The following is a 23,302-nucleotide window of genomic DNA, read 5'->3' as shown; positions in this document are numbered from 1 at the left end:
TTAATTTTGTGATAAGTAAAATAATAATAAACATGTATTCGCATCTTAAATGCAATAGTTTCTATTTAAATATGGGAAAATGAAATAGCTGGTTTCTCAAAGAGAATATTTTAATTTGCTTTACAGATGAAGCATACTATATTTGCCAATTTTGATTCTGCACTATTTGCAAATAGTATTCTTGTTGCTGAGCAAGTACAGATTGGTGCAAGTAAAATATTTCAGGACTATTCCAGATTTTAAAAGCAAAAATCTTAGTCACGGATAATTTTTAAGAGGTGGCTTCAATTGTGTGCCTCAATATTAGGGCTATAGGTTTGGGGGCAAGCATCTATTTTAGAATAAAGCAATTTTACATTTTACTTAAACTCCTGAATTGCTGTATCCTGTCACAGATCAGGTTATTCTGAAAGCGAACTTTGAGACTTTACTGGGGAGTGCTCATGGGAACATCATTTGCGAGGAGTAAGGAATATAGGATTGGGAAGAGGAAGGAGCTAGACTGTGATGTAGTCACATCAGAGGCCTCAGCCTACCCTAGATGCCATGAGGAACTTTGGAGATAAAATAGAGCTTCAGAGTTTTCTTGCCTTGAGGCAAGGGGGCACAGCCAGTAAACTCCTGCATGAATTAGTCATTACAGGGGCTATCAACTCCTCTACTTAGGAGGGTCATCTCTAGTGAGGCAGCTCCCATTGGCCCAGGGCAATTTGCATCTCTCAGGCATCAGCCACCAACACTCCAAGCAGCTGAGAGGAGTGCCTTGGTGATGACAGGGGTCTGGGAATCAGACCTACAGCATTCACTACACCTGTATCTGCATAGCAAATAGTCTAAGAATATGTAGCCACATGTCTTCTGCTTTCCTACAATCTTACAGGTTACTCTCTTCCAACAGGTGAGAAGAGATGAGCTTAAATATTTTCTCAAACTTTCTAAAGTGTTTATGACTCTTCTTTGATGTTTATTTTTTAATCCCTTAGGAAGGAAACTCCAGTTACAACATTGAGAGAGGGCCTTCAACTCTTTATATAAATGTAAATGAAATATATATCCTAAAAGAGAGAAGGGGAAATTAAATTTACCTGATAATTAAATGTACATATTTTTATTATTTATGCCCCTCATTGTGCTAGATAAAATATCAGCTTGAGCTATTCCTTAACTTCTTTGGATAACCTAAACCAGAGAAGGATTTAAAATGAAACAATTGTAGAATATATTCTTGCTAAATTGCTTTCTTATAATTATAATCATGGAATTTTCTGTGGAAGCAAGATAAATAGCTGAAGAGCTTATCAACATATTTTTTTCTCTACATGATGTTATGTTAGTTCTTACCTAATTTCTGAAATCTTAGAAAACAAGGTGAATGTACATGAATATTCTTTGCAAAGAATGATGTGTGACACAAAAGTAATTTAGGGCCAGGCATGGTGGCTCACACCTGTGACCCTAGCACTTTGGGAGGCCGAGGTGAGTGCATTGCTTGAGCTCGGGAGTTTGAGACTAGCCTGGGCAACATGACAAAATACCATCTCTACTAAAAATACAAAAACTAGGTAGGCATGATGGCATATGTCTGTAGTCCCAGCTACTCAGGAGACTGAGGTGAAAGGATCACCTAAGACCAGGAGGTTGAGGCTGCAGTGAGCCATGATGGTGCCACAGCACTCCAGCCTGGGCAACAGAGTGAGACCCTGTCTCAGAACAACAAAAACAACAAAAATGAAAGTAATTTAAAATTATTTATTAAATTTCACCACACCACTGATTTCAACCAAAATTTACTTTACTTCTGAGTTTTTATTTTTGAAACAGAGTCTTGCTCTGTCACCCAGGCTGAAGTGCAGTGGTGTGATCCCGGCTCACTGCAATCTCTGCCTCCTGGGTTCAAGTGATTCTTCTGCCTCAGCCTCCCAAGTAGCTGGGATACAGGCATGTGCCACCATGCCAGCTAATTTTTGTATTTTTAGTAGAGACAGAGTTTTACCATGTTAGCCAGGTTGGTCTCAAACTCCTGACCTCAAGTGATCCATCCACCTTGACCTCCCAAAATACTGGGATTATAGGTGTGAGTTTTTAAAAGATATACCAACCAAAAATTTATTTTAGTTTTTAAACTTTTTATTAAAAGAGAAATTTAACACTAAACTCATGACAGGTCTATCACCAAAGTTTTATGGATGCCCTCTTTAAAAACTGTTACACATTCACTCAATACGCTACCAAGTGGACAGTAAACTAAGTTTATAGTGTGCTCTGGTGAATGTAGACTTGTATTTTGTGTTATCTCTATTTGTCTTCACATCTGTCCTTTATTTCCTGCCTTGTACTACTTTGAAAATTAGTTTACTGACTACTAACTTCAGTTATTAACTTTGCTATTGTTGGTCATGCTATTATTATTTCAAGAAGGAAGGTAAAACAGTGGGGAAAATCCTGTTTTTCTTAATTTGGCTCCAGCTGATTTTATACCTGGGAGCAGGAGAGCTGATGGTTCTTGTGTATGGTTAATTAAATCCTGTGCTGATTGCTTCTGTTATAGGTACTAAGTCATCCACCTTGTTAGCAGATCCTCTATGGCCTCATACGGTTGGATTTATCATTGGAGAATCATTTTCAGAACGTTAATTTTGTGCTCAGATAACTGATTGAGGGCAAGATGATGTTCTCTGTGCAGTTGGCCAGAGAGTTTGTTGTGAAATTTGTCAAGGTAATTTATACAAGGAGACTCACTCTACTTTGTTTTTAAAAATGAGATGGCAGGCAAGTAAGTGGCACGAGCGTATCTCCTAGAATTCGTTACTGTTAGAGAGAAAAAAAATCCCACTGCATTTTGTTTTCCTAATGCATCTTGGATTCTCACCAGCAGGTTTTTACAGTCTGTTGCTTGCATCTCAGATTAGAAGAATGCTGGCATATTTTAACAGTTTCCTAGGATTCAAACAGCCTTTAATTAACAGCAAATTGATGTTCTGGAATGTTACCAAAATATGGGAGACTGAACACTGAGGATGGGCTTCCATCCTTCCAGCTCCTGAGTGCAGTGGAGTCCTCTAACAGAGGACAAAGGTGCATGCTCTCTTGCAAAAGGCTGGCTGCCTACCGGTAGGAAAAGGGAATGTCTTTGTTGGCATAATATCCCCACTGCCTGCTCATCAGTGGCCATTTAATTCCACCTACTCATGACTGGGAAGGAGACAGGGAGTTGTTGAATACTCAGAGCTATAGGGTTGCTGAATAGTTCAGACATCATAGCACTGGTTTTGCTGGTTTTTAATCCTTCAGTTGCTACAGCAGCAAGGTACAGCTGCCTGGGTTTGAGGTTAAATTTCTTTTACGTGCCGGGTTCATGTCATCTTGCTGCCAGAGTTTTGGATGTGATAGAAAAGAGCAGTTCTGTAAAATAATCACTCAGACTTGATGCATATTGTGAGTGGTTTAGTTTTCAAAGAGGGATGGGCGTGTAATGAAGGGGTTTTTCTTTAGAAACCAGAGATCTTGGTTGCAGATTTTTGACTGGCCCAATCTGGAGCTCTAGGAAGGAAAAATAAAGACAGGTTGGGGCATTTGAAATGTTGACTATTACTTACATAACCAGAGAGTTATAATCAAAGGAAAATGGAGCAGTTCAACTAGCTCCCTCTGCCTAATGGCAAATCTGCTCATTGGCCAGGTCCCAGTTGAGGTCAAAAGAGTCCATGTCTTGTTTTTTCCAGTGACCCACAAAGCTGGCCTTTTTGTCTCAAAAGCAACTTTGGTGTTTTTTTCCATGCGTGGTGTCCCTGATTGCTCCCTTTGCTCTGGTCTTCACAGGTGGTACATGCCAGAGTCCTGCTCTCCCGGCCCTTGTCCGTCCACCAGCCCCTCCTTTGCAACCATCGCTGGATATTAAACCATTTCTTCCCTTTCCTCTTGACACTGCAGCTGCAGTCAACCTCTTTCCCAATTTCAATGCGGTAAGTACCTGCCAATTTTGTCTTTGCCTGAGTGGAAGGTATTAGAAAACCTTAGGAGCCGGGGGTGCTTCGGTCACCGCCTCCATTTTGCTATATTGTTCATTGCTTGGTTTGTCTGGAAGCCTCAGTGAAGTTAGTTGTTTACCTGGTTAGGTAAAATCCACAGAACCAGGCTCCTTCAAGGAAAATCAAAAGACATTTGATCTGATTGGGTTGGTCATGAGTTTGTGTCTTCCCTCCAGTGTCCTCTGGGCAACAGCAACAATTCTATAGCTTTGTAGGAATATATCGAAATTGAAACAATGTGTTTATTAGAGAGAACATCAGAATTTCAGTAGGCATTTTAAAAATTAAAAATGTGTTTCTTCTAACTTTAATTTCCAAATCTGCTAAGTTTTTCTAACTTAATAAATAGGACCTTAGTAATGACAGTAGTAATATGTTTCAGGTACACATACAGCACTTTCTTCCCACCATTAACTTAAAACAACTCACAGCTCTGGAGCAAGAGTTTTAGCATGTGCCACGTTGCCCAAGTTAACTCTCATATTTCTTTGTTTCTTTGGGCTTTGTCAACAGCCTCTCAGCACAGGTTCAATTACTTTCTTGCCTCTATTTTCATCTTTAAGATGTCTTTGTAAGTTGGCAGATGCATCATTTTCATCATCATGTGTTCTTTTTTTCTGCAATCAGTAAGAGTATTCTTAGGATGAAAATTGAAATAAGGGTTGAAAAGGTTAGAAACAAGTAAGTGACATTTTTTTTAATATTATCTGATTCAGCCTTCAGATAAGAACAGTGGTTGTTATAAGGCAAGTCTGAGCTTATCAGTGACAGGACATGTCAGCGCAGCCAAAGCAGAAAGGATTAAGATGAGAGGTCACTAAATGTCCAGTGATCTAAATAATACAGCTTCCTTGGTGCAGTATCTTGTCCCCATGATGGATTTAAAAATATATTCTGCCCACAATCAAATAATTCTTCAGGAGATAGCAGTGGGTCTTATTTTCTTTAATAGCACTTTGTCATGTGGACTTCGGACATGCCAATGAGTCCGTAGTTATATGTTAGTCCTTTCTAATAGGCAAGGGAGAATCAAAATGATCCTTTTCTTTTTGTGGAGAGACTAATTTTCCATAGGAACCTTGTTTTGAAATTGATATTTCATGAATAAAGCAACATAAGGATCACATTTACAAAACACAGGTTTCTAATCCTAGGTATTTCATTAAGAGTAGAGAAAACCTTGCTCAGTGTATATTCCTAAATTACTACACTGAAGTCCTCGGGTTTCTTTTCCCTGATTTCTTGCCTGCTCTTCTGTTAAGTGGTTTTCTGGCACAGCCTTGTGTCCCAGACACCCAGGGGATTACCCATCAAGGTGCTTTTTCTGGCCTCCAAGACCACTTGGCATCCCGTCACTCAGGTCTCATGTCAGCTTCAGAGCATTTTAAGTAAAATTCCTGGAAGGTCATAAAAGGCTGGATTTAAAACTTTTGATTTGCCTCTCAGGAAATGTTAATAACAAAGTGATTAATTTGATTGACAATGAATATCATATATCGTAAAACCAAGATGAGTGATGTGTTCAGCTATATGACCCTGAGAAAATCCCTTTACCATGCTTGCTGCTATTTCCTCATCTTTAAAATAAAAGGCGTGGGCCTGATAGTCTCTTCACTGGGGGGTGGGGTGGGTTATACCATTCGGAGATTTGTGGGTTTTTTTCATGGGCAAAGGCAGCATTGTGTGATGATCAAGCTGAACTCTGTAGCTACACTGCTTAAGTTCAAATCTCGGAACTGCCTCTTACCATTGATATGACCTTCGATAGGTCACAAAACTTCCATGTGCCATCATGTTTTCATCCATATAATGGGATCAATAACATAATATGCCTCATTAATAATATAATAGGCCTGTGGTAAGGATTGTGTGGGCTAAATCATTATAATGGGGCTTGGTATGTAACAAGCACTATTTGAGTGATAAGCAGCGCGTTCATAAGTAGCTTGCAAACTCTTCTGGTTCTGAAAGTAACAGTTCATTGGCTAACTGATTGCAAAAGTTTGACTTGATTCTTTTTCCTCTATCATGGATTTTCACTTGTGTTGATATTTATTCTACTTAAACCAAGAGGCCCTCTGTTACTCCAACTATTGCTTTTTCCCTGATTATTCCCTTCCAGTGCTGGTCAAGATATAGCCGGTCAAGGATTAAGCCATTTCTTGCTTCTAACCGAAGTGAACTGTTGGAAAGCCCATAATCTGGTGGCTGTTGACTCAGAATGAGGGCATCCCCTTCAGTAACAGTCTGAGTTCTTGATTTTACAACAGATGTGATTCTTAATCCAAAAATTCAGTATTTATAAAACAATTGTTATGGCCATAAATTGATTTTGTTTCTCATTCAAGAGAGCCCATTTCATCAGGCTGGAGGAAAATCTACTCTAATTTTGTTTCAGGGTATGCTAAGGTTCTGGACTCTAACAATTATCTGACAGGCTGTAAGACGTTGGTGGGAAACTTCCTCTGATCATCAAGTTATTTATCCACATAGGCATTCATGAGATAGTTAGCACCTGGCTAGCATGGCCCTTTAGACACGTGGCTCTCAGCTTTTTCTGTGCTATGCTTAGGACACACAAATTTTGCAAGGCTGTCAGCAGTCCCTCTTACCTAGATCCACAACACAGCTATCCCTTCTTTGACAAGAAAGTGATGAATCACTCTACTACCCAAAAACTTTTACCCATATGATCTTTATAAAGCAAAGTCCATAATGAACAGATATTGTCTGCCTGCTGATCAGAGACTATATTATATTCTGCAGTTATGAATATGGAAACATCTCTATTTAGGATAGAGTTGGCATAAACATAAAAGAAAAATTTTAAAGGTATACTTATAAAACGTATAAAAATATAAGCAGTTATCTCTGATTATTATCTTCCACAAGAGCATAAACATTGAGGTTTGGGTATGAATCAGCAATAATAATGAAACTTCTGTAAAAATAAGTGCAGTTAGAAGGGAAAGGAAATAGACGTAGAATCAGAGCTGAGTTATGGGTATAGCTGAAGCCATTCGACGAGACTATCAGGATCCCTTGGTCTCTTCAAAGCCAACTTCTAAGTAGTAACAACAGAAGCTATTCTCTAGAAATGTATCCCTTGATATTCCAGTAGCTTTCACACAAAATAATGCTTTCCTTGAATACCTCATGTATTTCCCACCCTGCCCTTTAATCTCTTAAGACATTAGGGTTTCAGTGCTTAAAAATATTCTGATCTCAGCGACCCCATTCTGAATTTATACTTCTTGAAAGGAAACTGTCGTGGGAGTAGATAGATGATGTTTTGGAAAGAAATATTAGAAAGGGCTTGAGCTTAGTTCATTCAGTCAACTGCTAATTATTCAGCAGCTGCCAGTTGTTCTGGCATCATTATGTGCCAGAAACACTGATAACGTATTATATTATGACCTCTTCCAGGAAAACTATTCAGTTTGTAAGGGAGAGGTTGACAAATAGGACATTTTTGTAAATAAAGTACGTTTATACAGAAAGATGTACAGCACAGAATGTTAGCTTGAGTACAGGAGTGAACAGCTATATGGTTGTCTTGGTGAGGGCTGGGTGAAGAAAATAGAAACTATTCTAGGCATTCAAACAGAAAATAATTTAATATAAGGATATAGGTGCAACAAAACCGTTGGGTACTCGGCCGGGCGTGGTGGCTCAAGCCTGTAATCCCAGCCCTTTGGGAGGCTGAGGCGGGTGGATCACGAGGTCAAGAGATCGAGACCAACCTGGTCAACATGGTGAAACCCCGTCTCTACTAAAAATACAAAAATATTAGCTGGACATGGTGGTGCGTGCCTGTAATTCCAGCTACTCAGGAGGCTGAGGCAGGAGAATTGCCTGAACCCAGGAGGCGGAGGTTGTGGTGAGCCGAGATTGCGCCATTGCACTCCAGCCTGGGTAACAAGAGTGAAACTCTTTCTCAAACAACAACAACAACAAAAAAAAAAAAAAACCTTTGGTTACTCAAAAAATAGAGATCAGAGAAGACTGTTGGTAGCTCTCATTTTTTTCTGTTCACTTTCATGGAGTCGTGGAATTGCAGATACAGGACACTCAGCAATCCCAGTTACTTCCATCTAAATTCTGTGAAATGCCTCTCTTTAGTGGCATCTAATGTACCTGGGCACTGTCGGCAGGGATCCATGGGCATATAAGCCTCAGTCTTCCAGTGCCTGGGATGTAAAGTGGGGGTGGCCAGGGATAGAATGGAAATGCCAGTGATGGAACGGAAAGCACTATGTAGAATCAGAAAAGATGGATTTTGTTTCTGTAACTGTGGACAAAGGCTAAATCTATCAGAGCCCCAGTGTCCTATACAATAAAATAACTAAATAATTTAAAAACCCAGACTCTTAGGTTTGTTATCAGAGGTATAGCTGGTTTTACAAATGCTGGAGATTGAAGGAGAATGGACTTGGGCAAGACTTTGGGATGTTGTTCAAAACAGAAGGTAATCATGAAAAACTGGCCACATTTTATGACTGTTTTCTCCCAGGGTTTCAACCATTTCCCTTTTGTTCTCTCTTTCTCTAACATATTTTCTTCATATCCTAACTCATAGTTGTGACCATAATACACCTTTAGAATGTCATTGAAAAAGTACTACTTTTGGAGAATGTGTTCATAAAGACTGACTGAGCATGATTCCGTGCCCTCCGCCCCATGGCTGTATTTCTAGTGGGTATAAAAATTAAATGAGGAAAACTGACTTTCTGTGCCTGCAGATGCCAGATACTCAGTAAATATTTACTTCTTCTGCCTTCCAGGAGATGCACAAGGAAGAGTGAGGAGGTCACATAAAAAGTAGAGGCACAAAAAAATAGCAATAAAAGAGGATAACTATTTTTGCTTTAGCTAGCTTTGGCTGATGGTCTTTAACATTAAAAAAGTAAATTAGCATAGGAAATTTGACCCTTTGCTACTCCTCTGTATAGCATGATTTTATCAGGAAAGCAAGGAGAAAGAGCAAAGACAAGAGGGAGGGAAGAGAGGGGGATACAGACAAGAGGGAGGGAAGAGAGGGGGATACAGAGAGAGGCACAGAGAGCGAGACAGAGAGAGAGAGATCAAGTCCTAGTAGCTGACTCCACTCTGGTTCTTCCTAGTTCTACCAGGGACCAACTGCTGGAAACTTGAGGGTACTGTGAGGTTGGGTTTTGATCAGCATGTTGAGTTTTACCCATTGGAGGACAGAAAAATGGAATTTATGTGACTTATAGCAGTGCTTTTCCTATGAATCACAGGTAATTATGTTAAAAGTGCAGATTCTGAGTCAAAAGTTCAAAGGAAAAACCCGAGATTTTGTACATACATAGGCGGAGTGGGGTAAAGGCAGGAGAAAGATAAAATACATTGAACAATCTTTACACTCCCAAAAAGTGAGGATAATTTATTTAACAAAAATTTATTGAATACCTACTATGTGCTAGGCCCTGAGGATTCATTAGTGAAGCTAGCAGACTGAATTCCTACAGTTATGGAACTTACCTTCCAGTGTTTGTGTGACAGGGTGTTGGGAAAAGGACAGATGGGGGAAATTTGAATTATCTATAGGTGCAGCTGTATATCAAGAATGGTCCTTCTGTGGTTGTATTTTAGCTTCCAGAAACACTATGAGCCTTCCTTGTGTTATGACATTGTTCAGGACCTTGGTTGCAACAGCTATTTATTGAATGCTTGCTATGTGCTGGATATCTCTTGCATTTCAACTGATTAAAGGACAACATTTTTTTCTGTGAAATGTTTAAAGCTTGTATGTGTGTCATGATCTCAAAGATGTTGCTGAGGAAAATCCAAAAATGTATTTTTCATTTATTAATTCATTCAATAAGTTCTTCCTTTTACAAACTTTTGAGTTCCGCTCAATAATTCTATGTATTGAAAAGTGTGCCTACTTAAAATAACTGCATTTTAAAGCACCTGTTAAAAATATGACATTAACAAATGTGAGGAGGATGAGGAGGGAGAAGAGGTCATCATTCTTTTACTGATTCACTTACTGGGCATTTATTACGCACTGATAATGTCTCTGACCTATAGCAGACACTAGAATTATGACAACAACAATAATAATGGCGAGAAAGAAGAGGATTAGAAGCAGGATGGGGAGGAGGAGAAGAAGAAGAAAGGGGAGGAGGAAAGACAGAAGAAGGAGGAGGAAGAATGCTTGTTTTTATTTATGAAGTTGACATAGTTGATTAGTATTCCTTTAAACATTCTCTTCTATCAAGTAGTAAAAAAATCTAGATATTAATAGATTAAACAGTGTACTCTATGCAGACAGGTATTCTCTAGAGTTTGCTTCATTTGTTGAAAATAAAGTGGAGTAGTTAAATCATTCTATAAAGAATCAGAATGCTTAAAGTTCTTTACAAGTAAATGCTACCTGAGTTCAAAGGAAGGAGAGGTTAAGGTTTGCTTTGGAATTTGAGATAAATACTGCATGTGTATTTTTTATTAAGGTAACCATAGTATAGAACATGAAACATAGGAAAGACTCAACACACACTTTTTGAATGGATGAGTATAGATATATAGGTAGATAGGTAATAGATAGATATAGATAAAGAGAAAGACAGGAAAAACACCTAACAGATCATTGATAGACGAGAAATAGCCATAACATTTGTACCATAAGAAGTGTAATTGATGGAAGTGTGTGAATAAGAATAAAATATTGTAAGCACTCACTGTTTATCTGTTAGATAACTTATTTCCGTCTAACAAATTATTAATTTAATCACTTATTAGGAAAGAAAAGCAAGCATAGACTTGAGTCATCTTCTTAATTTGCAACTGTAATTTTAGGTTGGATCTTGTGTTTGTTTACTCTGGTTATATGAAAGGATAGTGATGTAAAAATCCCAGTGGTTGCCCAAAGAATGTACTTACAAATCAGTTCTGTATAGTATTCATCAACTATTTTGTGTGGGTCCAGAAGGGCTGTCATAGTGAAAAAATATTGGTGAGTCATTTTAGGATTCTAAGACAGCATTAAATGTGCTTAACATATAGAGATTATTCTAGAACTTTAGCTTAAATGTGCACTTATAATATTATAGGTAAAAATGCAAAACCCAGGGCAAAGTTTCAATGTCAAGTTTTTATTATCTTTGGATATACACCCTTCAGGATCCTTGTTTCCTTCATCTTTAAAATGGAATTGGCGCACTTTTTCTTCTTTTCTTTAAAAAATTATTCTTGAATTCTGCTTTCTTCTGTGGCTCTGTATTTTATTACCTGCTCCAGCTATGGAAATGCCTTCTATCCCTAGCCAGTGATTGGAGTTATAGAAACAGTGGTTAGGCACACTTGCATTTGTTTTGTTCAAAGAGATATTAATTAAATTCAGTTTACATATTAATCACTTCTCTAAGTTTATACAACTGCTGCTGTCACTAAAATAGGTAAGCAGCAAGGGTGAAATTTTAAGTAAAAAAAAAAAAAAGCCTGTCTTTCTTAAACACAAGTGGTAGATACGTGGAAAGTTTTCAGGTGAAAAATGCTATAGTAAATACAATATTGATTGCTAACTTCCTTGTCCTTTGAAGACAGATGTAGCAGATTGCTCTCTAGTTCTGTTCATTAACTGTGTCATATTTGTATAACAGAAGCCTCTTAAGAAACATCTGCTTATGAAGTCTTCTTTCATTATATGTTTTACACAGAAGCAGATATCTAAGCATGTTTGCTGAGTCCTGCAGCTTTATGCAAAATGGAAGGTTTGTCAAAGTCAAATGTACTTATTATAATGACCTCAAAGCGCAAAATACTTCAATATACAATATCCAGACCTAGAAACAAAAGGCTAAACAAATGCATAATGCATGAATATTTTCCTTATTTAATCCTTGTTTACTCTTTGAATAGGTAGCACATTCTCCTGTGGTTCAAAATGTTAAGAGAACAAAACAATTTCTGACTGCTCTTTCCCTGCAACTTAGTTCTCTCTTACGTGGCAAGCAATGTGGTAAATGGCTTTTGTATCTATCCTTCCAAAGATATTTGATTTATGCCTATGCTAATGGTTCTCATTAAATATCAAGGCATAATACACATTACACACACACACACACAAACAAATCTATACATTTATATATAAATATCCTTTATGTAGTCAGCCTAATTATAATGAGATGAAGCTTTGCAAGTAATATATTTGACCTGTTTCCTACTGTGACTTTCTCACTAACTGGCATTTTGGGTAAATAAGGGAATCCAAATAAGAAAATATTGAAGCTCACAGCTCATTTTATGATCCAGTAGCTCTTTTGGAGACCTCTAGTCCACACTTAGACATAGAAATGTTAAAATGAAAGAACATTTCAGAATTCATTTCTTAAACATACTTATTTTACTGGTAAGCCTAGACTTACTGAGTGATGTCCAGTTTTATGGCTAGCAAATGGCAAAAGTGACAGAAAACTGGGACTCCTGATTTCTCCTTCTCATGGAGATGCTAAACATTGAATAATAGTATTATGGGTTGAATTGTGTCCCTAAAATTTTCATATGTTTAATCCTTACCCTTAGTGAATTAGAATGTGATCCTCATTGGAAATAGGGTCATTGAAGATGTAATTAGTTCAGATGAGTTCATTAGAGTGGGCCCTAATTCATTATGACTGGTGCTCTTATAAGAAGGGAAAATTGGGACACAGAGACATGCATTGAAGGAAAACGTAGTGAAGAGATTCGAGGAGAATGCCATCTACAAGCCAAGAAGAGAGAACTGGAATAGACCCTTAACTAACAATCTTCAGAAGAAACCAACCCGCTAAAACCTTAATCTTGGATTTCTAGCCTCCAGAACTGTGAGGCAATAAATGTCTGTTGTTTAAACAACACAGTCTATGGTATTATTATGACAGCCCTAACAGGAAAAGGATATTTAGAGCCATCTGATCCACCTACCCACACTTGCTGGAATGAACCTCTTTTGCAATGTTCCTGACAACTGGTAATCCAGCTTCCTACCCAACTATATCCGGTGATAGTAGATAAGCCTGCTTGTGGAATGAGAGACTCGACATCCTGGGTCACTTACATACACTGTAAGGGAGTTCTCTATTTGGAGCTAGCACTCTCTACCCTGTAACTCTTATGAACCAAGGAAGTAAATACATGATATATTGCCTTTTGTTATAGGAAAAGAAAATACTGATCATCAACTAACTGACAAGGACTATAAGGAAAACACTTTTACACCCATTATTTTAAAAATCTAATTTCATAAGAGCCTTGCCTATTGCAGGTTATTATCTAAATGATACAGATAAGGAAGCTGAACTGAGAGAGAAAATTATTTTCCCCAAATCATACAAATGATTCACTGAATCATGGGAATCAAGATTCCTTGATCCAAATCCAGCACAATTTGTTTGCAACATAGCTAGATGACCTCTTGTCAGCAAATGGTTGTAATTTTTTAAATCAGTTATGTGAGCCTTGGTATACTTTAACTTTATAATTGATATTTGTCAGGGGACTCAACTGAGAAAGCAAGGTACTTCCTCAATGAGATTGTGGCTGTGATTGACTGACTACGAAAAAGAGCATCTAGGACATCAGTGCACAGTAAACATGCTGTCTGATGTCATCCCACATGTATTTATGCTGTATATGGCAGTCATTGTCAGGGGAATAAATAACTTTGTGTGGTAATAAATAAAAAATACATTGCTATCGCAATAACAGTTTAGGCTTTTTAGAACTCAATATTCTTCTGTACTATAGTACATACATAAGAAAAAGCAATATTTAATACTTTGTCTACAGTCTAAGGCAAAAAGGCAGAGTCTGCATTTTCTCATCAGTGAAACTAGAGCAATCATATTGACCTTCTAGGAGTGAGTAAAGGTATTGAAGGTTAGGAGAGATACAGAAATTACAGGCATTGAGGAAGCCTATTGAACCAGAGCTCTGGTGTTGAAGCCTTAATAAGCTTTTTTTTATTTTTGTGCTTCCCCAAGGTGATTTATTTGCCCTTTAAATGTTGAGAATCACTGTGTTCTACCCCATGGCCAAAATTGGTGGGAAAATCCATTTTCACAGCTAAGTACAGATGAAAGAATAATTTTCTCAGACTAACACTTGAGTAAAGTTGCCTCGTCCACATCTCCCTCCCGCCAACACAAATGTAAAGAACAATTACTCTTTGTCAAAGGAATGAGAACCTTTTGCCAGCAATATATTTCTTTCATGACTCAGTATTTCTCAAAGTGTGGTACACAGACCCATACTGATCTGAGAACTGTTTACGGATGGGTGATAAGTATGGAAATTGAGAGTGAGCATTTAGAGGTGTTTACAGCAAATTAACAGAGCAATTTTACATCTGTGGAAACCAATTAAGAATGATGGCTAGATTTTGTCAGTCTATTTTATTTTATTTTTTCTGAAACTCATTTTTATTATATTTTATAAAAGTATAGTCTATGACTGATAGGGGTAGTGCTGGTCCTTCAGCAAAGAGTTGAGAAACTCTGCCATGTTATATGTTTAGGATTTCATGATTCCATTACATGTAGAAAAGGAAGGGGAGTTTGAAGCAGTTATTTAGGTAATTCATGTAAGGTATGGTTGAGAGCCACAAATACATCATGACTCAAATTCCTTTAGTTCTCAGTAATTTTGCTTATCCTGAAGAGGTATGCCAATGTCAAATAGCTCTCCCTGAAGCTCATAAATCCAGGCAGTAACAGAGTAAAAGAAAGATAATTTGCATTTTGCCTTTCTTTGAAGTATAATCCCCTATTCCACATTTAATATTGGGTTTGGGCAAATATTAAAATGATAAAATTAGTGGTTAATTCTTGAACTTTTTTCCCTGGACACTCTAAAATGAAATTTATTTCAAGGACCTGTCAAAGAATTTTAAGGGACAAAAATAAAAAATGGATATTTTATGTGACTACAGGGATGTGAAGCTTTATATTTTAATTTCTGTATTCAAATTATTTTTTCAATGGAAGGTAAAAGAACTAACAGTCCAGTTGTACAATAGATTGGGGCATTTTGAAGCAGTTTCTTCAAAGAAACCACATAGAAAAATCAGTTTTACCGAAACATCTTTGTGCTGTTTAGAACATCTGTTCATGTGTACCATGTTATTACCACATACTATGTTGCAAAGCAACAGTGATATAAGAGAGATAACCAGTATTTTCTGCCATTTCTACATACATAGAATTTATATACTCAGATAGATGGAGCTTGTGGAGCGATATAAAGAAAATATCCTTTTTTTCAGATACCCCTACTTGGTTTTTTAGGTAAAAAGAAAATTATTAAATACATATTTTATTTTTAGAATCAACTTAATTAGTTATACTACCTATGAAGTGCTATTGTCAGAATCTGGTTTTAAAGCCTTGTTTAGAATGAGGCAGATAAGTAATTATTTTGAGCTTCAAGTTTGTTTTTCATTTTACTTACCTAAAATCATAGTAAAAATTTTATAATTTTGGAGAGAAAAACCATACATATATTGTATACACATACCTTGAATATGTATATATATGTTTATGCATGTATGCAAGCTTCTTGCTGTGGTTCATGTTTTAAAATACTGAGTGCAGGTATGTGAAAAAACTCTTGCATATGTGTATCAAGAGACTTGATTCAAAAATGTACATTTTTGTTTTTAGTAGCAAAAATATATAAATATCAGTGGGAAATTGATATACTTTATACATATATAGACATGTATATACACACATATATACAAGTTAAGATCTAATTATAAAATATACCTTAAGAGACAATTGGAATGAAAGAATTGTTTTTACATGGAAATATCACAAAAGTTCAATGCTGGCTGGGGGAAGAAACACCAGTGGCAAAATATAATAGAATTTTAGAATATATGTGTATGTGTGTGTATTTTTAAATCACATGCCAATGAGAAAGAGAAAGCAAGAAGGGGGGGAGATTGAAAGACTGGAAGACCACACAAGTCCTTATTCACAGATGGTGGTTCTGAGGAGTGAGTGACAATGGAATTGGAAGGAAAACAAGGCAAACTTCACTATCTTCATAATGTTCAAGTTTTGTTATTTAAAAAAAGAAATGTCTAAAAAAAATGAAGCCATGTTAATATTTAAGTGATCATTATATTGTTATTTACTATATACTCTATACAGGTTTTGTAGTTTAGAAAGTTTTCAAATTTTATAAGCAGCAAATACTTTCAGCAAATTATTAATAATTTATTGCAATATTTGCCACCTATAATATGTCATTAGTTTGGGATCCAGCCAATGTAAATACTTCAGTGTGACAGCTTCAGACCCTTGTTTGCGTTATCTGACATGACATTTGAGACATATCTAACATGCCCCAGCTCTGTGGTCTTTATGTTACACTTATAATTTCGCTTGCTCAAAAGCCTTATAGAACTATATAGATTAACATCCAGGTAGAAAGATTGATGCTTGATTCTTGTAACTTTCTACTATGTAGAAGTGATTGAAAAGTCAAACAGAAAATGTGTTTATGAAGCTTGGCAACCTACTCCTAAAATTCAATTTAAATATATTTACCAAAGGCATTATTATTTACTTTAAACACGTAGACATTCAGTGCAGGTGAAAGAGATTAGTAAAATTTCTGGTTTTTATTAATTGCTGCCTATATTAGTATCAGTTGTAATGGAATCTGATTGAGATAATGTTGTAACTTGCATCAGGTTGCAGAGTAGGGATGGTATTTTAGAGTCTTGGACAAATTAGCATTGCCCTTCAAGCACTCCCCTTTAATTATGTCTCAGAAGTGGTCAATCTTATTTACATTTGCTTAAAAGAAGTTGATCTAGCTTGCAAAATTTAAAATGTCAATGTGATGCTTAATTTTTTATAGAAAGGTCTGTATTTTTTAAGAAATTGCTGTCGTTTTCTGATAAGCACTGGACTCTGAGTAGTAGGAAGATTTTACTCTTAGAAGCAGCGGTCATTAAGCCCACTATAATATATCTGTCATAGAACTCCTAAATGAGGTTAAGAAATTCAATTTAAATTTAAAATTGATAGAACAGACTTGTCTGTACATTTAACTTACTATATAAATGGCCTTATTCTAATAGTTTTCACAATGACTTGGAGAAACCATTCTCCACCACCACCACTACCAAAAAGAAAAAAAGTCAATGAACAAAACAATCCCAGGTTGCTGTGCTGATGAGCCAAAACAGAACCATTCTTTCCCCGCAGTATAATTTAGTGATCACAGACATACTATATGGTAGATATGATGGATACGTTCAATTTTAGCTAAATGAAAATAATTAAAATAACCAGAGTCAGAACATAAATGAGATAGTATTTTATATGTTCTTAGCCTTAGAATTTTTCTTCACCTTTTTTCTTAAGACTAAATTGTTAAGATAATTGCAAGGCCCTGAAAATCGTATTTCTGGCAAAAATAAAAGCTAACCTACTCCTTAAGAAAGGAAAACAATCCGCATCAACAGCAAAAATCTTCAGATCACTTATCTCTTCATTCAGGTGTTGCTTAAAACTCTATTTAAGGCCCAATACCCTGGTCTCAGAAGCTGTTAGTCCAAAACAATGAAGAAAATCTAATGCCTGTGTTACACTCATGGATTTCTCACTTCATTAGAAAGTGTTGAGAATCTGTGAGACGTGAGCATGTAGAATTGGAAAGCTCATGTTACTCTCAGAATTCCTTTGAAAACACGATACATTATACATGTTATTTCAAATTGCATATCATTTGCTGATGCCTATGAGCTTTTCAGAGGATTTTTTAAAAATTGTTTAAAAAAATAAACTTTTTAAATTTCTTTCTTTAAAATAAATTTAAGGAAAATTCTTGCCTAATAAAAAATAAATGCATGTGGTACTACTTTCTCATCTATGTATTATGCTGTGTATATTAAACTGGCTTAAATAGTCTTTACAATAATTGGCAGGGAGGGGGGAAATTAGCTTTACTTTTATTAGAACCAAGTAAACTAAAAGGGCGACTTGAAGAAAAAATTACCACAGAAGCAAAGAGAAATATTCCAAATTGAGTTTTGGCTCCTGAAATTATTTTGGAGATTTAAAGTTGACAAATAGATGAACTTGAACTTTGTTTAACAGGCACTTCTGTCGTTTCCTGGAAATGTTTTATTACATATGGAACTCCCCTTATTGTGCTTTTATTTTGGCCACCTTTTCCGTATCTTCGGTTTTTGAAATACTAGGACTTCAGGATACCTGCCTTCCTTTCCCATCTTTGGATCTTGCTGCCATCTTCAATGTTTGACTACAATTTTTTTAATAATCACTATTTGTTTCCATTTCTAGTTATTTATCTGCTTCAATAGAAGCTATTTTCTTCTTCCTTGCATGTGTTAGGTGGTCTGCAGCCATGATGTTGAATGGACTCTGGCAAATCATAAATGTGTGTTGAATGTTGTAGAATAAATGAAGAATAATGCTTATAATTTATAAGGAGGCAGGCACAAGAAACCAATACATTTTAAATAATTTAAGTAGTAAATTCAGTACTACCAATTTGACAGATTGATTCTCTTTAGTGAATTGGTTCTTACTTGGAGAAAATCGAATTATTGGAAAAAAAATACACTCTAGCCTATCCTTTTGTTTTTTAGCTGACTTGCATTTATGATAAAATAATTATATCCAGTTTTGCATTCAATATAAATTAATTTTGGTACTTTGAGCTATTTAAAACTTTCAATGAAAGAGGCTGAAGCTTTAAATGTCTTCTGGGTCTGAAGAGTTGCTTTGCCAGGATTTCTTCTTGTATAAATGAAAACTCTTATAACATGGTTTTCCTTCATTATATTCTCAGGACTGTTAGTGTGACTTTTGGAAAGATTCTTGATACAGCTGAACAACCTTTCCAGGGAAAAATGTAGCCAATTGCCATGGTGTCATCCCGCTAAATAGTTCCTGGGGACATGAATTCATGACGCCCTTCTTAATCCTCCAAGAGTACACTGTGTCCATTTTATCTCAGAAACTTCAGTGTGGACTCTTTTTCTTCTAAAACATCATCCTTATTTCCCCTCCAGCCTTGCATTGCCCACAGTTAAGTAGCATATGTGCACATACTTTTAAGTTATAAATACATAATGTCATATATGCTATTATTTCATGTTACTGTTACAGTATAGAGCAGTGCTCCCGAATGTCAGCATGCAATTAAATCAGATTTTGTACTTCTAATAAAGCCACAGGTGAAGCTGATGATGCCTGTCCACAAACCACACAGTGAGTTTCAAGAATGTAGTGCTTAAGACCATGGGTTTTGTAATCACAGAGTCCTAGGTTTATATTGTAGATTTACCACTTACTAGATATATCATGCTGGGAAAGTTACTTGATCTTCCTGTGCCTCAATTTCCTCACATGTAAAATGGAGATAATATTACTATGGCTAGAAAAATTCCAAAGAAGGGAAAATACTACTAATTGCCTCTCAGGTTACATGTGGACTAAATGAGATATCACTCTGTATCTTATTTGTTGGAAAACACCTAGCTTTAGTAATACTGTACTTGTCTTGGGTAGCTATGAGGGTGTCAATGATAATTGCTCTCTTCTTAATTCTTGGTAGAGGCTTTCCAATTCTATTCCAGTTCACACTCTTCAAATTTGTTGAATTCCTATTATGGGATATTTTGAGTAAGTAATCATAAGAGATTCTTAGAGAATCATAAAGAGATTTTACCTGGCAATTGTTTCTTTTTTTCCGTTGTCATCAATGTTTATAAAAAGCTAAAACTACAGAGAAGATTGTGATTCTCCCATCTTTCTTCCCATCTTGATTTGTGCAAGAAGCAATTTTCACAGCAGTTCTGTAAGAACTGCCTACATGTCCTGGCACTCTGTACAATCTGTATTAGTTTTTTTTCACGGCTATAAAGAAATACTTGAAACTGGGTAACACATAAAGGAAAGAGGTTTAATTGACTCGCAGTTCCACATGGCTGGTGGAGGCATCAGGAAACCTACATTCATGGTGAAAGGCAAAGGGGAAGCAAGGACCTTCTTCACATGGCAGCAGGAGAGAGAAGAGCAAGCAGGGGAAATGTGAGATGCTTATAAAACCATCAGATCTCATGAGAACTCACTATCACAGAACGTTATGGGGGAGCCCCCCTTATGATCCAATCACCTCCCACTGGGTCTCTCCCTTGACACGTGGGGATGATTGGGATTACAATTCGAGATGAGATTTGGGTGGGGACACAGCCAAAGCCTATTAGCCCAAGCCCAAGCCTTTCTGGAATCTCACTCCCTCATATTGTTCTTTGCATGCAAAACATCCTCATAAAGGAGATTAAATGAGGTGTTCTCTAGATTTGTCAAGCCTTAATGAGAAAAACTGCTTTAAAATAAATTTTAATAAAGCATCTTAAATAATATTTTAATCAGTTGAACTTTTACAGTTTTTCTTAATAGCATTCATATGAAAAAGATCAATGATTATTTTATTCTGCAAAGCCTATAAAATTGGTAATGGATGACATATAATATTATAGCACATAAAATCTACAGTTAAATGTAGGCAGTTGTTAACCTGTTTTTTAAACCTACATTTAAAATGAAAAGTGATGTGCTTTAAGAAATTATTTTATTATACTAGTCAGGAATATAAAAGAAGAAACACATTTTACTACTACAATTAATTCTGTGGGTAAAAGAAACAGACTTACAGTGAAAGTAGAATGAAATCATTGTTTTAGGGATTCAGCTATGAAGTGTGTTAATTGTAGTATGTAAATGGAAGGAAGGAGGAGGGCAGGGAGAATGAGAAAGAATCAAGGAAAGAAAAGGGAGAGAGGAAGAGAGAAAGGATAGAGAAGGAGAGAGGAAGGAAGGAAGGTAGAAAGGAAGGAGGAAAGAGGGGGAGGGATAGAGGAAGGGAGGAAGGAGGGAGGGAGAAAAATATTAATTCACTACTGCCATATTTGAGTATTTTGTCAAATAAATGTAGATGTGGAATAATTTACAATAAGACAACAAGGAAACTCTCATATGAGATTTAGTTTTGTTTGCTTTTCTTACATATTATTTAGGCAATTCCTTTAAAATACTAGCACTCAGAAAATGACTGTAGTTAAAAGCCAAATCAGAGATTGCATAATGAGAATTATTCTGAACATTTGGCTTCTCTGTAAATATAATATTAAAAATCCTAAATCTGGCCATATTTGCTGTTTTCCTTGCCATTATTTTGCTTATCAAGAAGAAATGGCATATGTCATTGAGAAATTAAATACCATTTAGAAAGATCACTGGCAACTTAGAATAAATAAGGAATTCGAGAATAACTTCGGACTGGCCCTCAATTCTGTTTGGCCTTGATTTCAGTGAGCCTTAGCATCAGACAGAGAGGGGCTGGGTAGGACTGCCATTACAGGTAGCAACGCAGAAATTTCCATTGCTTTCTGTTTGTGACCAAATGTATGAAAGTTGTAGGCTCAGAATGCAGGTTTAATACATTCCCAGATGATAGAAGGAATGAAAGTAAATGGAAGGATCTATACAGGCCTCTGATGGTTGAGAAGGGAAGGAAGGCCTGTTTCTTTCTGACTGCTTCTGAAGTAAATGGAGCCTGAAGAGTTTTCAAGATTATCAGAGTTTATCTTGGTCTGACAGATTTCCAAATTTCACTATTTGTTAGGTGGTCAATACATAATAGACACTCACTCAGTATTAGCGGAATTAGTTTCAGTTACTACTGAAAATAGTCTGTGGTTCTTATTTAGTTTTTGAATTTGTAGTTTACCTTTGAAGGTAAAGATCTGGGTTCCTATCCAAGCATTGTCCTTGGGAGCTGTGGCTCTCAGTCCACTGACTTCACCTTTCTCAGTGTCTAACTCCTCATCTGTGAAGTCCGATGAATAGTGTACAACACTGTTGTGAGCTCTCTCTAGATTACTGTGAGTTGTACATACACAAGCACAGTCACAAATAAGTGGGTCTGTAAGTTAATTTTTCTCCCCCCTTCATTTACTTAAGCATAATCAAAACCACAATTGCATACATTTACATGGCATGTTTTATCATCCCAAAAGTTATATATCTCTCTTCCTTAACTTTTAAAAAGAAAAGTAGTTTTTAGAAATTTCCCTGAGGTTTTCTTTCTTTAAAAAAATATTTGACAGTTTGGCCTTGGCATCCACACCCTTTTTAGGTATTTTCTCATTCCCTGCAAATGAGGACTGAACTTCTCTGAATGAGCTTTTTACACAATGCTCATTTAAACTCAGTTCTGAGAATTTGCTGCATTTTGAGGTAGAAGACAAATTTGAAACCCACCTATATTGAATTATAAACTAAACAAATACAAACCCTTCCTGGTGAAGATGTTCCCTTTTTCTCTATACATAATGTTGAGCATGGACCTAGAAAAGGTCACCTTAAGAAAGGTCCAGAACTATGACTTAGTAATGAGGGAGAAAAAAATATCTAGTTGGATGAAGTCATATTACCTTTGTCCAGTTGTGCTTCTTTGATTCTTTTTTCCCCCCATACATGGACTGTTGGCAGGAAACCTAGCTGACAGTGAGCCATGGTAACTGCTTTGGAAGTAGGTGGAGACTGCAGGGAACTTTAGCTTTTCCAGAAACTGAGAGCTCACAAAAAACATCTGTAGAAATTGTACCAACGAGCTCATTTAACAACTCTATTTTTCTCAAATTCCCAGGCCAGTTTTAAATCCCACAATTTGGGTTGCCAGTGGATTCAGAGGTTTACCATTTATTTCTAAGCCTTGCTATTATCCTCAAAATGGAGGCTGTACATTAGGAATCATATTCCTGAGGCTTCTCTGTTCATTTATTGACACTTTCTTTTTCTGGTAATTCCAAATGCAGTTAAGATCCCCCACCTTTAGGACAGTTCAAAACTAAAGGAGTCAGTAAGCTTAAACTATTGTCTGCAAATGTGTAGGTGGCAGAGGTCTTAACTGCCTTCCGACTTTCTGAGGATCTTCCAACCCTGAGTGCCTAGGGCTGCCAGTGTGATCTCACTGCCTTGTGCCACCCCCTCTCAACAACTGTTTATTTTATCAGTGACTCCAGCAACCTTGGCTGCAATTTGATTTGGACAACTGTTAACTGATTAGTGTGAACTTGACAGTACAGCTGTTGCCAATTCCAGTACGGCCAGTGGGCAAAAGAACCTGACATAGTATACGATTTTGACATCATAAAACTTTCTCAGGGATATTGCATCAAACATATACTGAGTTTTCTAATTTAGAGGACTTCAAGG

At 36.5% G+C, this 23,302-nt stretch overlaps 1 protein-coding gene across 5 annotated transcripts in view; it reads left to right on the top strand.

The window, feature by feature from the left end:
- The window catches only part of ZNF385D (zinc finger protein 385D), a 940,329-nt gene that overhangs the window by 674,996 nt on the left and 242,031 nt on the right, over window positions 1-23,302 (top strand). For all 5 annotated transcript variants that reach the window (XM_078354399.1, XM_078354398.1, XM_008983901.4 and 2 more), the window contains one exon: window positions 3,820-3,962. In XM_078354399.1, coding sequence (XP_078210525.1) covers window positions 3,820-3,962 — 143 coding nt within the window. The remainder of the gene's footprint in view (window positions 1-3,819; window positions 3,963-23,302) is intronic.

Source organism: Callithrix jacchus, chromosome 17 (assembly GCF_049354715.1).
Source record: "Callithrix jacchus isolate 240 chromosome 17, calJac240_pri, whole genome shotgun sequence".
In the NCBI taxonomy this organism is placed as follows: Eukaryota; Metazoa; Chordata; class Mammalia; order Primates; family Cebidae; genus Callithrix; species Callithrix jacchus.
The sequence above is the reverse complement of the archived record's forward strand: the minus strand, read 5'-3'. Positions and strand labels throughout refer to the sequence as shown.